Genomic DNA, 14193 nt, shown 5'->3' with positions numbered 1-14193 from the left:
TTGCATGTGGCTGGCCAGTGTTCCCAGCATCATTTACTGAAGAGACTCTGCTTTCCCCATTCTATGTCCTTGGCTCTTTTGTTAAAATGAATTGACCATATATGTGTTTGTTTCTGACTGTATTTGTGGTTACCATGAAGCTTACATAAAACATCCTATATTTTTAACAGTTTATCTTGAGCAGATAGCAATCTAGCAATCTAACTTGGAAGTATTCAAAAGCTCTACATTTTTATACTCCTTCCTAATTTTATGTTTTTGATGTCACAAATTTATATTTTTAATATTGTATATCCATTAACAAATTATTGTAGTTTTAATACTCTTGTCTTTCAACCTTTAGAGTATATAAGTGTTTTGCCCATCATCACTGCAATATTAGAGTATTCTGAATTTAATTATATATTTACCTTTACCAGTGAGTTGTATACGTTCATATAGTTTCATGTCAGTAATTAGCATCCTTCCATTTCAACTTGAAGATCTCCCTTTAACATTTCTTAGAAGGCAGGTCTAGTGGTGATGAACTTCTTCAGCTTTTGTTTGTAAAATTCCTTCTCGTCCCTTCAGTTTTGAAGGACAGCTTTGCAGGGTAGAGTATTCTTAGTCGGCTGTTTTTTTCTTTCAGCACTTTGAATATATCTTCCCACTCCCTTCTGGCTTGCAAGGTCAGAAGGTCACTGCTTTTTTGTTTACTATGGTTCTATGGGACTTGTGCAAGCCTCATTGGCTATCAGAGCTAGGTGATTTGGACACCTGTCCCTTGGAGAGCAGCTGCAAAAGCTGGGTGCCAGATGTGTGTATAAACTCCTTTCAGAGATGCTGGCAATCTGGTTTTATTGTTGGAGCAAACTAAAGGGAGTAGGCAAGAGAAGTGCCCCCATCAGCTCCCCTGGATCCAGAGAGAATGTCAGCCAGCCCCTAGATACATGCTAAACTAGAAGCTGGGCCCTCAGGCATCAGCTTGTAAAGTATGGAGTCAGACCCGTTATAAAGACTGGAGACAGGTGGTTTTGCCTGCTCCCTCGGCAGTAAGCTCCAGAGGGATAGCTGTAGTCAGTGCTCACCTGCTCTGTTAGGAACTGCTGCTTTGTTTGCTGAGGTCCTATGGGTCTCAGGGATACAGGCCCTCCTGGCTTGCAGAACTAGGTGTTTGGGGGACCCAGCCCTCAGATGGGAGTCTTAAAAGTCGAGGTGTTAGACATGTAGTCCAAACCCTTTGCTCCTCAGGGAGAAGCTGGGGGTTGAGGGTTTCCCCCTGAATGTAGGGTGCTGTGCTGGGCGTGCTGTTTATGGGAAGGTGGGGCTCAGCCTTTCCTACTTGTTCCAGTGTGGCTGTTTTCTCATTTGCCTGGTGTGTGGGAATCATTCAGCTGGTTTCTGGGTATCTTTCAGAGGGAACTACTCTGTGTGTATCTGTACTTCCAGTGCATCTGTGAGAGGAGGGAAGTTCAGAAGCCTCCCATGTTACCATCTTGGTCACAAAAACAAAACCAAACAACTGAAACAAAACACTTTTCCATTATGAAAAGAAGAATCACTCATGGTGACCTGGGTTAGAAGACTCAGTCTTCAAGAACCAGAATCAACTATTTCTGGGTCAATTGCCTCATAACCTTAAGTAATCAAGCTTTAAGGCTTCAGGAAGGAGGTAGGATCATTTCTAATCCTATGACCAGTCCAGCAGGATCAGCTCAGGACCTCATTAAAGTTTTTTTCTGGTTGTGATATTGTTAGCAAAGGGCTCAGCCAACCTAACCAAGATCACTTAGGGGCATAGCACAGGAAGGAAGATGAATAGAATTCATCTTTTTTCCCTTTGCTAGGTGCAGATAAATTAATTATAGTTCCCAGAGAACTATTCCCTTCTGCTTAAAATAGTATCAAATTTTCCATTCAAGTCTTCTATGAATAGAAGCAATTTGATTTGACATTAGGACAGAGCTTTGTAATCTGGAGATGACACAGTCTACTTATGATTCTCCGTGAGGCATCAGTCAGTTTGGGTTCTCAGTCTTTAGTTTTTTTTCTTCTGTAAAATGGGAATGAAATATGCTCATTAATTTATTTCAGGAGGTTTTAAAGAAATTATTTAAAAACCATTTTTAATGTGCTGAGTAACACAAATGGAAGGCAATAGAAGTGAGGGAATTCTGGGGAAGAAATTCATTTAATGTGAATTGACTTATTTTCTGGGTTATTTAGGTAAGATACAAATGATCTCTAGGCTCAGGATCAGGATCATCTCGAGGCCTGTCTTTTGGAAAATAGCTACGATTCATTCTACTGGCAACTTATATGTAGGAGAGTGATTCTTGGCCCTTCTCTGAAGTTTAAACAGTGGTGGAGTCCCACCTTGAAAGACTCATTTTTACCTGTAAGGACATTTAAGCTCTTTAAGTTAATTCTTATATTTTTGTAAGAAGAGACTGGGCATTTACCTCTAGATGAAATCTCACTGCTTTGGTGTATAGTTTTCTCATAAAATAACCCACATCTCTTTTTTCTGTAGACAAAACTGCGTGGAGTTTTACCCAGTATTCATGATTACATTGTGGATGGCTGGGTTGTATTTCAACCAAGGTAAGTTTAAAATACAGTCAACTCTGTTGTAATGACGACTACAGTTCTTACCGTATTAAGCAGCAGGTATGCAGCTACACATCTACCGATCCTGGAAATTGCTTTAAACAACATAAGCACAAAGAGCAGTGAGCTGCACATGACCTAACTCAGGCTTCATTCCAGTTTATTTCAGTGATTAGATTAAAAAATTGGAACAAACTGTATGTTGGGGACTCCAGAATGAAAATGACATGTGCTTGTCTTCAGTCTAATACTCTAAATTCCAGTTTATCTATAAGAACAGAATTAACAATTCACCCTAATTATTTTACCTAATATTTATTGAGTATTATGTTGTAGGTACTATTTAAGTGTCATACATATATTATCTCATGTTTGGATTTATAGGATTAAAAACCTTCCTATGAGGTAGGTTCTATAATTAATTCCTATTTTACAGGTGAGGAAACTGAAGTACAGAGAGATTAAGTAATTTGTACAACTTTACCAGTGTAGGAGAAAATTAGCTTTCAAGTACAGAGTAGGGTTTATAGGTATTTGACCCCTAAAACCCAAAGAATGTAGTGTGACTGATGGATGTAGCAACTCTGTGAACACCCACTTTATTTGAACGGGGTATCCTTGGGGGCTGAGGGCTTCACCCAGACTCTACTCGTCCCTTTCACAGGAGGTCAGACTAGCACCAGCTGCCTTATTTGGAGAAATTTAATCCTTTACTTTGATAACTCTCGTGGCCTCATTTGGGTTTGACACTTGATTGTTAAGATTTGAATCAACCAAAATCCAGCTGCTTTCAAAGGCAACCCTATCACTTCCTTCTTGTAATTTTTACTTTTGACTGAGGAATTTCAGATACAATGTCTTTCCAAGAATGACTTAACTTTATTCCAGCTCACATTTTTATCCATTAAGGGCAAAAATGAAGGCAGTAGTTCCTTGTCAGGTAAGACCACGTTCACAACTAATCAGAAAAGTGCCCTTTGATAATGGGACTCAGCCTCTGCCATCTGACCTGTAATGGGCAGAATGAGACCACCCACCTGTCAGGAAATCCTGAAATGATTTCTTGGGTATCTTGTCCTAATTTTGATTCTTTCTCATCCAGAGCAGATTGCCCGTTCGGTTCTGCCTTGAACGGTTCTCAGTGGCTTTGTGGGAGTAACTGATCAGACAAAGTTTCAGAACTGCTTCCTCAGGGGCCCTGCCACCCTTCTCCTCCACATCTTTGCTCGGCCCCCTGTTCTCATCCTTTAGGGCCTGGCACAAACGTCATCCCCTGGGAGGGGCCTTCGCTGACCCCTTCCTAAAGGCGGCCTCCTCCAGTTCCCACTGTCCATCCCCATTCATTCCTTTCCCAGCACGTTCAAGTCTGTACTTTTCTTCTCATTTTCCCCTGTCTTTGCTAATAACCCCATAAGGGCAGGGAGCTTGTATCTTTTCACTGCTAACCCCAATCCTTGGAATACCTGGTATATAGTAGAAACAAAAAAAAAGTTTGACCTAATAAAACAATGAATTTAATTTTATCCAGCATATTGGAATCCCACAGACAGGCTTCAGGTGTTTACAAGATGGCAGTGTGCATCCATGAAGTGCTGAGAAAGAGAAGGGGTCCCTAGCATAGGGAAGATCCTGAGATTTTTCACTGGACAGGGTGGCAGAACATCACACCACATTTTACACTTCTTTTAGGTAAAATCTATCTAGCAAAATGCACAGATCTGAAGTGTACCATCTGAGTTTTGACAACATGTACACCTGTGTCATTCAAATCCCTATCAAGACATGGAACATGACCTCCACTCAAAGTTTCCCTCAGGTCCTTCCCAGCCTCTTTCAGAGGCAAACAGTGCTCTAATTTCTTTTCATCTTAGTTTAGTTTTTGCCCATTCAGCAGGTACCCCTTGTACAGTGCTTCATTCACTCAGCCAGATGTTTTTGAGATTCGCGGTGCTGTCCTCAGTTGTCTCTTTTCATTGCCGGTGGTGTTCCATTGTATGGTGGTCACGGTTGGGCCATTCTCTTGTGGATACATTTCCAGGCTGTTTGCAGTGTTTAGCTATTAGGAATAAAGCTGCAGTGAACATTCTGTGCGAGTTTTTTGGACATGTGCTTTTTTTGTCCTCTTGGGTAAATACTCAAGAATAAATTGCTGGGTCAAAAAGTATGTTTAGTTTTCTAAGAAACTACCAGACCTTTTCCTAAATTGGCTGTGTACCATTTTGCATTCCTACCACCATTAGAGGTTGCCAGTATCACCAACATTTTATGTTGTTAGTCTTTTTTAAAATTTAGCCATTCTGGTGGGTGGGAAGTGGTATCATCTCGTCGTTTTAAGTCGCAGTTTGCTGATGTGGGAAGATGTAGAAAGTTTTTCATGTGCTTATTGGTACAGTTGTTTATCTTGCTATGTGAATTTTCTATTCAAAGCTTTGGCCCATTTAATCAAAAAACCAAGTTGTTTTCCTTTCATTATTGACTTGTCAGAGTTCTCTACATATTTTACGTACAAGTCTTTTGTCAGATACATATTTTGTGAGCATTTTCTCAGTTTTCACACTAGGTTTTGAGAGGCTGCCATAACATTCTGTATCTTCTCTATTTTTTTTTTCTTAGTTTTTGCGACTTGTTTGGGTCTGGTGTACATATATGCTCGTTACCAGTATTTCTGGGGATATTCAGAAGATGCTAAAAAAAGGTAAGGAGAACCCAAGAATTGGGTGTTTAGGCAAAAACTAGCAGGATGGAGTCAGAATTAGCATCACTGATGGCTGTGATGGCAAAAGTGATCGCTGTTGCCTCAGGCCATGCACAATTAGGTGTGAGACAGGAAATTGCAAGTATGAAATTGTACTGAGTGCACTCTTTGCCCACCACAGTTTAAATTCTTCAAAGATTCTGTATTGTCTCCTGCAAGTACACCAAGGGAAATAATCCCACCTAACCTTGTTAGTCCTTTGTATGTTCAAAGGAGCCACCTGACCTCTGGGGCTAGGCATCCCCTTTAATTTATGTGATGAACCAAATTTTTCAAATGGCAAAAAACATGGAAATTCTGGGCAGTGTCTATAGACACGCGAGGTCTGCGCCAGGCTCCCCAGCTATGAATTTAGCCCAGGTTATATTTATCACCCCTCTCTCTCATCTCTTATATCCACCCACAGGATCACTGGTTTCCGGTTGAGTCTGGGGGTTTTGGCCTTGTTGACCATCCTAGGCGCTGTGGGGATTGCCAACAGCTTTCTGGATGAATACCTGGACTTCAACGTTGCCAAGAAACTGAGGCATTTGTAACATTTCCCTCTCCCTTTACTCAAATGCTTGCAGATGTTCCATTCTGAAGGTTAGATGGTGTCACTTGTTCAATGAAAAGGAATAAAAGGCTCCTTTCTGGGTTATTTTTTTGAAATGGCTTTGTACAAGCATACCCTTTAGAGATTACATTTCCTGTTCATTTAAGAACTTAAGTTTGCTCTGAGGGGATGTATCCATATCACCAGTGGAAGTGTGCTGAACCCTGGTTTTGGAAGTGGATGCTGAAGTCATGCCTGCTTACAGGGGAGAAAGCGGCCTGAACTGTCCACGTGCAGGGCTGCCTGTGGATCGCCGCCATCACTTGTTTCCGAGTCTGCTTCTCTCTTGTTCCAGACAGATGCTGATAAGGCAGCTGAACCCACTTCATTGGTTGCAGGAGAACAACAGATGGCTGCCCGTGGGGGAAGTCATGCGGTCACATGGAGTAGCCAGAGAAGGGTCATCAACTAATAGCACAAAAGGAATTTGTGAAAATGCACTTTGTAAAGAAAAGGGGGAAAAGGCGTGTCATTTTCAAGGAACCATCCAGAGAGGAGTGCTCAGGGACTCTGGCCCCTGGGCAGTGGAAGGTGGGTGATGGTCTTAGCCAGAGTGTCTAGGCTGGGTTCCCGTGCCACATGGCACTGGGGGCCTGCAGCTGTTGGACCCTGATGTGCAGTCACTGGCTGGCACAATGCAAATGGCCTTCCTTCACCTGTAAAATGGGAATGAGTGAGTCCACCTCACAGGCTTCAGGGACCTTAGGAAAATGGAATTAATGAGTGTATATAAGGAGTTGTCTGTAATTTTTCTGAAGTTCGACAGACTCTAATCTGGTGTGGGCATCTTCAGGAAGCTTTTTATTGGAACTTCTGTGTGTGTGTGTGTGTGGGTGCAAAGACAGGTTACAGAGGCTATGGATACTAGAAAAGAAAGGCATTAACACACTAGCATTTCCAGAATAGTAAGGGAGCAGACATGACAACCTCTGGCATCCCAAACAACAGTGCTAAATATCCCAGAATACTCTATCTGTATGGGAATGGGGGGATCTGGATACCAGCCCAGTTCCCCAACTTACTAAATAACGCCCTCTGGGTGGTGTACCTTACGCAAAAGAAGTGGAGACTGCAGACCCAGACAGCGCTTGACTGGTCTACCCTTTGCTGGCTGTGCTACCGCAGTGTGGTGTAGCTCTCTGCCTCAGTTTTCTCTCAGCTAAAAAGGGGCTGATATTTTAAAATGCTATGATTCTATGGTCTTTTTACTTTTTGGTATTCTGATCAGTTACGGTGATTCATATTGTAACGTTTTAATTGTCTTATACATTGAAGACAGTATCAATAAAGAGAGAATGCAAATTTCATTCTAAAGCACAATTACTGCAAAGTCATTCTTTGGAAATGGGAAAACCCCCACTATTTTCCAAATATTACACTTGAGGATTTTTAAACAATTTGTTTTGCATTTAAATAGGAATTATTTAAAGCTGTAAACTACAAACACACACACACAGAGTTTGGTTAAACAACATGTGGATAAAGCCCAGAGTCCCATACAGGATTAATCCTAAGAGGAGCACACCTAGACATGTTATAATTAAAATGACAAAAATTAAAGAGAATGTTAGAAGCAATAAGGGAAAAGTAACAACATACAAGGGAACTCCCATAAGACTATTCGCTGATTTTTCAGCAGAAACTCTGCAGGCCAGGAGGAACGGGCATGATATATTTAAAGTGATGACAGTGAAAAACCTATAACCAAGAATACTCCACCGAGCAAGGCGCTCATACAAATTTGATGGAGAAATCAAAAGCTTTACAGACAAGCAGAAGCTCAAAGAATTCAGCACCACTGAACAGGCTTTACAACAAATACTAAAAGAACTTATCTAGGAGGAACAACTTCTGTAGGAGGAAAAGAAAAGGCCACAACTAGAAACAAAATGGAAAATCTCACTGGTAAAGGCAAAACATTCAATAAAGGTAAGAAATCACACAAAACTAGGAGGAAGGTTAAGAGACAAAAGTAGTAAAAATCACCTGTATCCACAATAAGCAGTTAAGGATACACAAAACAATTAAGTGTTAAAATATGGTATCAAAAACAGTCATTGTGAGGGGAGAAGAATACAAATGCAAGGTATTTAAAATGCATTTGAGATTTCCGGTCAAGATGACAAGAGTAGTAGGACCATGAGCTCACATGTCTTCTCGACTACAACAGAACTACAACTGAGTGATAAACAACCGTCAAAAAAAAGGAACCTAGCAAAAAAGATCTTCTTCAACTGGCAACATAAAGAGGGAACCACAGCAGGCTGGTAGGAGGGGTGTGCTCAAGATATAATCGGGCCCCATACCCCCTGGGTGGGCCACCTAAAAGCTGAAGAATAATTAAGTTGTAGAGGCCCTCCCACAGGAGTGAGTTCTGAGCCCCATATCAGGCTCCCCAGCCCAGGGTTCTGGCATTGGAAGGAGGAGACCCCAGGACATCTGGTTTTGGAGGCCAGTGGGGCTTAACTCCAGGAGTCCCATGGGACTGGGGAAGAGACTTCATTCTCTTGGGAAGTACACATAGAATCTCTCATGCTAAGGTCCGAAGGCAGAGGCAGTGATTTCATAGGAACCTGGGCCAGACCTGCCTGCTGGCTTTGGACTCTCTCCTGGGGAGGCAGGGGACAGCTGCAGCTCATACAGGGGACATAAAAGCTGGTAGTGCACATTCCAGGAGCATTTATCTACATTCCAGGAGTGTTTAGCTTTCCTGGAGGCTGACATTTTGATTGGATTATTAACATCAAGACCTAGCCCCACCCAGCAGCCAGTAGGCTTAAGGGCTGGGAATCCTCAGGCCAACAACATACTGGGTGGGAACACAGCCCCTCCATCAGACTTCCTGAACCACAAATGTCTCTAGACCTACCCCTACCCACCAGAGGTCCAGCACCAATCTTCACACAGTAGTGGGAAGGCACCACCTCCTGCCAGGAAACCTGCATAAGCCTCATCCATCAGGGGGCAGATGTCAGAAATAAGAAAACAATCCCAAAGCCTGTGGAAGGAATCCACAAATACAGGCCAGACTCTACACTGAGACTGGCTAGACACTGGCCCTTGGGTGACAAGAGAGGAGGGTACTGCTGGAGAGTTCCACTAATCTGTCTTAAACTCACCAATCCATTCTTCTGCCTCATTTTGTCTATTCTTGGTTCCTTCTAGTGTGGTATTCATTTCAATAACTTTATTCTTCAGCTCTGGGTATTCTTTATATTTTCCAACTCTGCTAAAAACTTTGCTCTGTGCATCTATACTCCTCTTGAATTCTCTGACTCTTCACCATCATTCCTCTAAACTCTTTCTCAGATAAACTGCCTATCTCCTCATCACTTAGTTCTTCTGGGATTTTGTTCTTCCTTGGCCTGGAAGATACTTCTCTGCCTCATATTGCCTCATATTGTCTACCTTTCTATTTGTATTTTTAGATAGGTTATTTACATTTCTCAACCTTGGAGAAGTGGCCCTCCGTGGGAGACAACGCTATAAGGTTAGAAATCAACCACAAGAAAAAAAAAAACTGCAAAAACTGGAAACATGTGGAGGGTAAATGTACTAAACAACCAATGGATCACTGAAGAAATCAAAGAGGAAATTAAAAAAATACTTTGAGACAAATTAAAATGAAAACACAATGATCCCCAAACTTCTGGGACACAGCAAAAGCAGTTCTAAGAGCGAAGTTTATAACAATACAAGGCTACCTCAGGAAATAAGAAAAATCTCAAGTAAACAACCTAATCTTACACCTATGGCAGCTAGAGAAAGACATACAAACAAAACCCAAAATTAGTAGAAGAAAAGAAATCATAAAGATTAGAGGAGAAATAAATGAAATAAAGACTGAAAAAATTGAAAACATCAGTGAAACTAACAGCTGGTTCTTTGAAAAGATAAACAAAGTTGATAAACCTTTAGTCAGGGTCATCAAGAAAAAAGGAAAGGGCCCAAATTAATAAAATAAAAAATGAAAAAGAAGTTACAACGGATACCACAGAAATACAAGGGATCATAAGAGGCTACTATGAGCAACTATATGACAACAAAAAGGAAAACATAGAAGAAATGGGCAATTTCTTAGAAAGGTACAGTTTGCCAAGACTGAACCAGGAAGAAATAGATAATATGAATAGACCAATTACCAGTACTGAAATTGAATCAGTAATTTTAAAACTCCCAACAAAAGTCCAGGACCAGATGTCTTCACAGGTGAATTCTACCAAACATTTGGAGAAGAGTTAGCCCCTATCCTTCTGAAACTATTCCCCCTCCCCCCGAAAAAAAATTGAAGAGGAAGGAACACTTCCAAACTCATTCTATGAACTATCATCACCCTGATACCAAACCCAAAGATATCACAAAAGAAGAAAATTGCAGGCCAGTATCACTTATGTATACAGATGCAAAACCATCAACAAAATACTAGCAAACTGACTTCAACAATACCTTAAAAAGGATCATACACCATGATCAAGTGGGATTTATCCTAGAGATGCAAGGATTTTTCAATATCTACAACTCAATCAATGTAATACACCACATTAACAAATTGAAGAGTAACAAACCATATGATCATGTCAATAGATGCAGAAAAACCTTTTGATAAGCACATCCGTATATTATAAAAACTCTCCAGAAAGTGAGCACAGATGGAACACACCTCAACCTAATAAAGGCCATACATGACAAAGGAACAGCTAACATCATACTCAATGGGGAAAAGCTGAAAGCACTTCCTCTAAGATCAGGAACTAGACAAGGATGCCCACTCTCGCTATTTTAGTCAACACAGTTTTGGAAGTCCTAGCTGTTAATCAGAGAAGAAAAAGAAATAAAAGGAATCCAAACTGGAAACGAAAAAGTAAAACTGTCACGATTTTCAGATGACATGATACTCTACTTAGAAAACCCTAAAGAACTGACCAGAAAACTACTAGAACTCATCAATGAATTTGGTAAAGTTGCAGGATACAAAATCAATATACAGAAATCAGTTGCATTTCTATACACTAACAATGAAATAACAGAAAAAGAAATTAAGGAAACAATACCATTCATCATCACACCTAAAAGAACAAAAAAACTAAGAATAAACCTACCCAAGGAGGCAGAAGACCTGCACTCCCAAAACTATAAGACACTCATGAAATAAAGATGACATAAACAAATGGAAAGATATATCATGTTCTTTGGTTGGAAGAATTAATATTGTTAAAATGGCCATACTACCCAAGGCAATATACAGATTCAATGCAATCCCTATCAAATTACCAACAACATTTTTTTTACAGAGCTGGAACAAAACAAGTTAAAATTTGTACAGAAACATAAAAGATTCCAAATAGCCAAAATAATCTTGAAAAAGAATGGAGCTAGAGGAAACATTCTCCCTGATTTCAGACAATACTACAAAGCTCCAGTAACCAAGACAGTATGGTACTGGCACAAAAAACAGACACATAGATCAATGGATGGAGCACGACAGAAAGTTCCAGAAATAAACCCACACACTTATGGCCAATTAATTTACAGCAAAGGAGGCAAGGATATACAATTGAGAAAAGACAGTCTCTTCAACAAGTGGTTCTGGGAAACCTGGACAGCTACCTGTAGAAGACTGAAGTCAAAATATTCTCTAACACCATATTAAAAAATAAACTCAAAATGGATTAAAGACTTAAATGTAAGACCAGATACTATAAAACTCCTAGAGGAAAACACAAGCAGAACACTCTTGGACATAAGTCACAGCCATATATTTTTTGAACCAGCTTCTGCAATAATGGAAATAAAAGCAAAAATAAACAAATGGGATCTAATTAAACTTAAAAGCTTTTGAACAGCTAAGGATACCATCAACAAAATGAAAAGACAACCTACTGAATGGGAGAAAATATTTGCAAATGATGCAACTGACAAGGGACTAATTTCCAAAATAGACAAATAGCTGATACACCTTAATATCAAAAAAAAAAAAAAAAAAGCAACCCAATAAAAAAAATGGGCAGAAGACCTAAATAGACATCTCTCTAAAGACAGACAGATGGCCAACAAGCACATGAAGAGATGCTCAACACTACTAATTGTTAGAGAAATGCAAATCAAAACTATGGCTGAGATACCACCTCACACAAGCCAGAATAACCATCATTAAAAAGTCTACAAGTGATAAATGCTGGAGAGAATGTGGAGAAAAAGAAGCCCTCCTACACTCTTGGTGGGAATGTAAATTGGTGTAGCCACTATGGAGGACAGTATGGAGGTTTCTTAAAAAACTAAAAATAGTCTTAGCATATGACCCAGCAATCCCACTCCTGGGCATATACCCAGGAGAAAAAAAAACAATTAAAAAAGACACATGCACCCCAATGTTCACAGCAGCACTATTTTACAATAGCCAAGACATGGAAACAATGCAAATGTCCATCAACAGATGACTGGATAAAGAATATGTGGTGTATATATACAATGGAATACTACTCAGCCATAAAAAAGAATAAAATGCCATTTGCAGCAACAGAATGACAATCTCCAGGTCCATCTAAGTGAAGTAAGGCAGAAAGAGAAAGAAAAATGCCATATGATGTCACTTATATGTGGAATCTTTAAAAAAAAGGACACAAATGAACTATTATTTACAACTTAGATGATTGACTTCTTGAATATGTGTAAGCACATTTGACTGTCTCTCATGAATGGATTACTGCATTCTGTTGATTCTTATTTTGTGGTTGGTTTTATTCCTTTGATAATTGTATAAGTTTAAAAAGCTAAAGCTCCAAACTATTCTTAGAAACAGCGGTACACATGTGTATATTTTAAAATGGTTTTCTCACTCAAAGTGTTGCTCTTCCTAGAATAAACTTTGTTTCCAAGAACTTTGGGGCTAAAATGATAAATTTTATGTTATATATGTTTTATCAATAACTTTTTTTGAAAAGTGAAAAAATGCATTTGAAATTAAGAGGTCAGCAGCTTAAAGCAATCATATATTCATATTTATATGATTGCTTAGCTGCACAAAAGCTTTTAAGTTATATATATATATAAAATTTTCATATATATATATGACTGCTATACCAAAACCTCATGGTAACTGCAAACCAAAAATCTATAATTGATATACACACACAAAAAAGAAAAAGGAATCCAAACATAATACTTAAGATAGTCACCAAATCATGAGAACAAATGAAAGAAAAAAAAAAAGATCTACAAAAACAAATCCAAGACAATTAACAAAATGGCAATAAGAACATATTAATAATTACCTTAAATGTAAATGGACTAAATGCTCGGAAAAAAGACAGAGACTGGCTGAATGGATACAAAAATAAGACCTGTAGTTTTGCTGCCCACAAGAGACTCACTTCAGATCTAGAGACACATACAGACCAACAGTGAGGGGATGGAAAAGGGTATTCCATGCAAATAGAAATCAAAAGAAAGCTGGAGCAGCAATACTTATATCACACAAAATAGATTTTAAAAGACTCTTACCAGAGACAAAGGACACTACATAATGCTCAAGGAATCAATCCAAGAAGAGGATATAACAATTGTGTGTGTGTGTGTGTGTGTGTGTGTGTGTGTGTGTGTGTGTGTGTGTGTGTATACATACATACACATGCACCCATCATAGGAGCACCTTAATATATAAAGCAGTTGTTGAACAGATATAAAAGCAGAAATCAACAATAACAAAATAATAGTGGGGGACCTTAACATCCTACTTACATCGATGGACAGATCATCTAGACAGAAAATCAATAAGGAAACACAGGCCCTAAATAACACATTAGACCAGATGGACTTAACTGATACCTATAGAGCATTCTATCTGAAAGCAACAGAATACACATTCTTCTTAAGTGCACATGGAACATTCTCCAGAATCAACCACATGCTGGCCCACAAAGCTAGCCTCAGTAAATTTAAGAAAATTGAAATCATACCAAGCATCTTTTCTGACCACAAATGCTGTAAGGTTAGAAATCAACTACAAGAAAAAAAACTGCAAAAATTTCAAACACGTGGAAGCTAAACAATATGCTACCAACCAGTGGATCACTGAAGAAATGAAAGAACAAATAAAAACACAGAGACAAATCAAAATGAAAACACCACAATCCAAAGCCTCTGGGACACAGCAAAAGCAGTTCTAAGAGAGAAGTTTATAGAGATACATGCTTACCTCAGGAAACAAGAAAAATCTCAAACAACCTAAGCTCTCTAAAGCAACTAAGGAAAGAAG

General features: G+C 39.4%; 1 protein-coding gene across 3 annotated transcripts in view; it reads left to right on the top strand.

The window, feature by feature from the left end:
* Nucleotides 1-7246, top strand: part of MGST2 (microsomal glutathione S-transferase 2) — a 37632-nt gene extending 30386 nt beyond the window's left edge. For all 3 annotated transcript variants that reach the window (XM_074378314.1, XM_074378317.1, XM_074378325.1), the window contains exons 4-6: nt 2513-2583; nt 5203-5284; nt 5751-7246. In XM_074378314.1, the coding sequence (XP_074234415.1) occupies nt 2513-2583; nt 5203-5284; nt 5751-5880 (283 nt within the window). In that variant the 3' untranslated portion in view covers nt 5881-7246. The remainder of the gene's footprint in view (nt 1-2512; nt 2584-5202; nt 5285-5750) is intronic.
* The last annotated feature ends 6947 nt before the right edge of the window (nt 7247-14193 follow it).

The sequence above is a fragment of the Camelus bactrianus genome, chromosome 2 (assembly GCF_048773025.1).
Source record: "Camelus bactrianus isolate YW-2024 breed Bactrian camel chromosome 2, ASM4877302v1, whole genome shotgun sequence".
NCBI classification, from domain to species: Eukaryota; Metazoa; Chordata; class Mammalia; order Artiodactyla; family Camelidae; genus Camelus; species Camelus bactrianus.
This window is presented reverse-complemented; position numbering and strand designations above follow the sequence as displayed.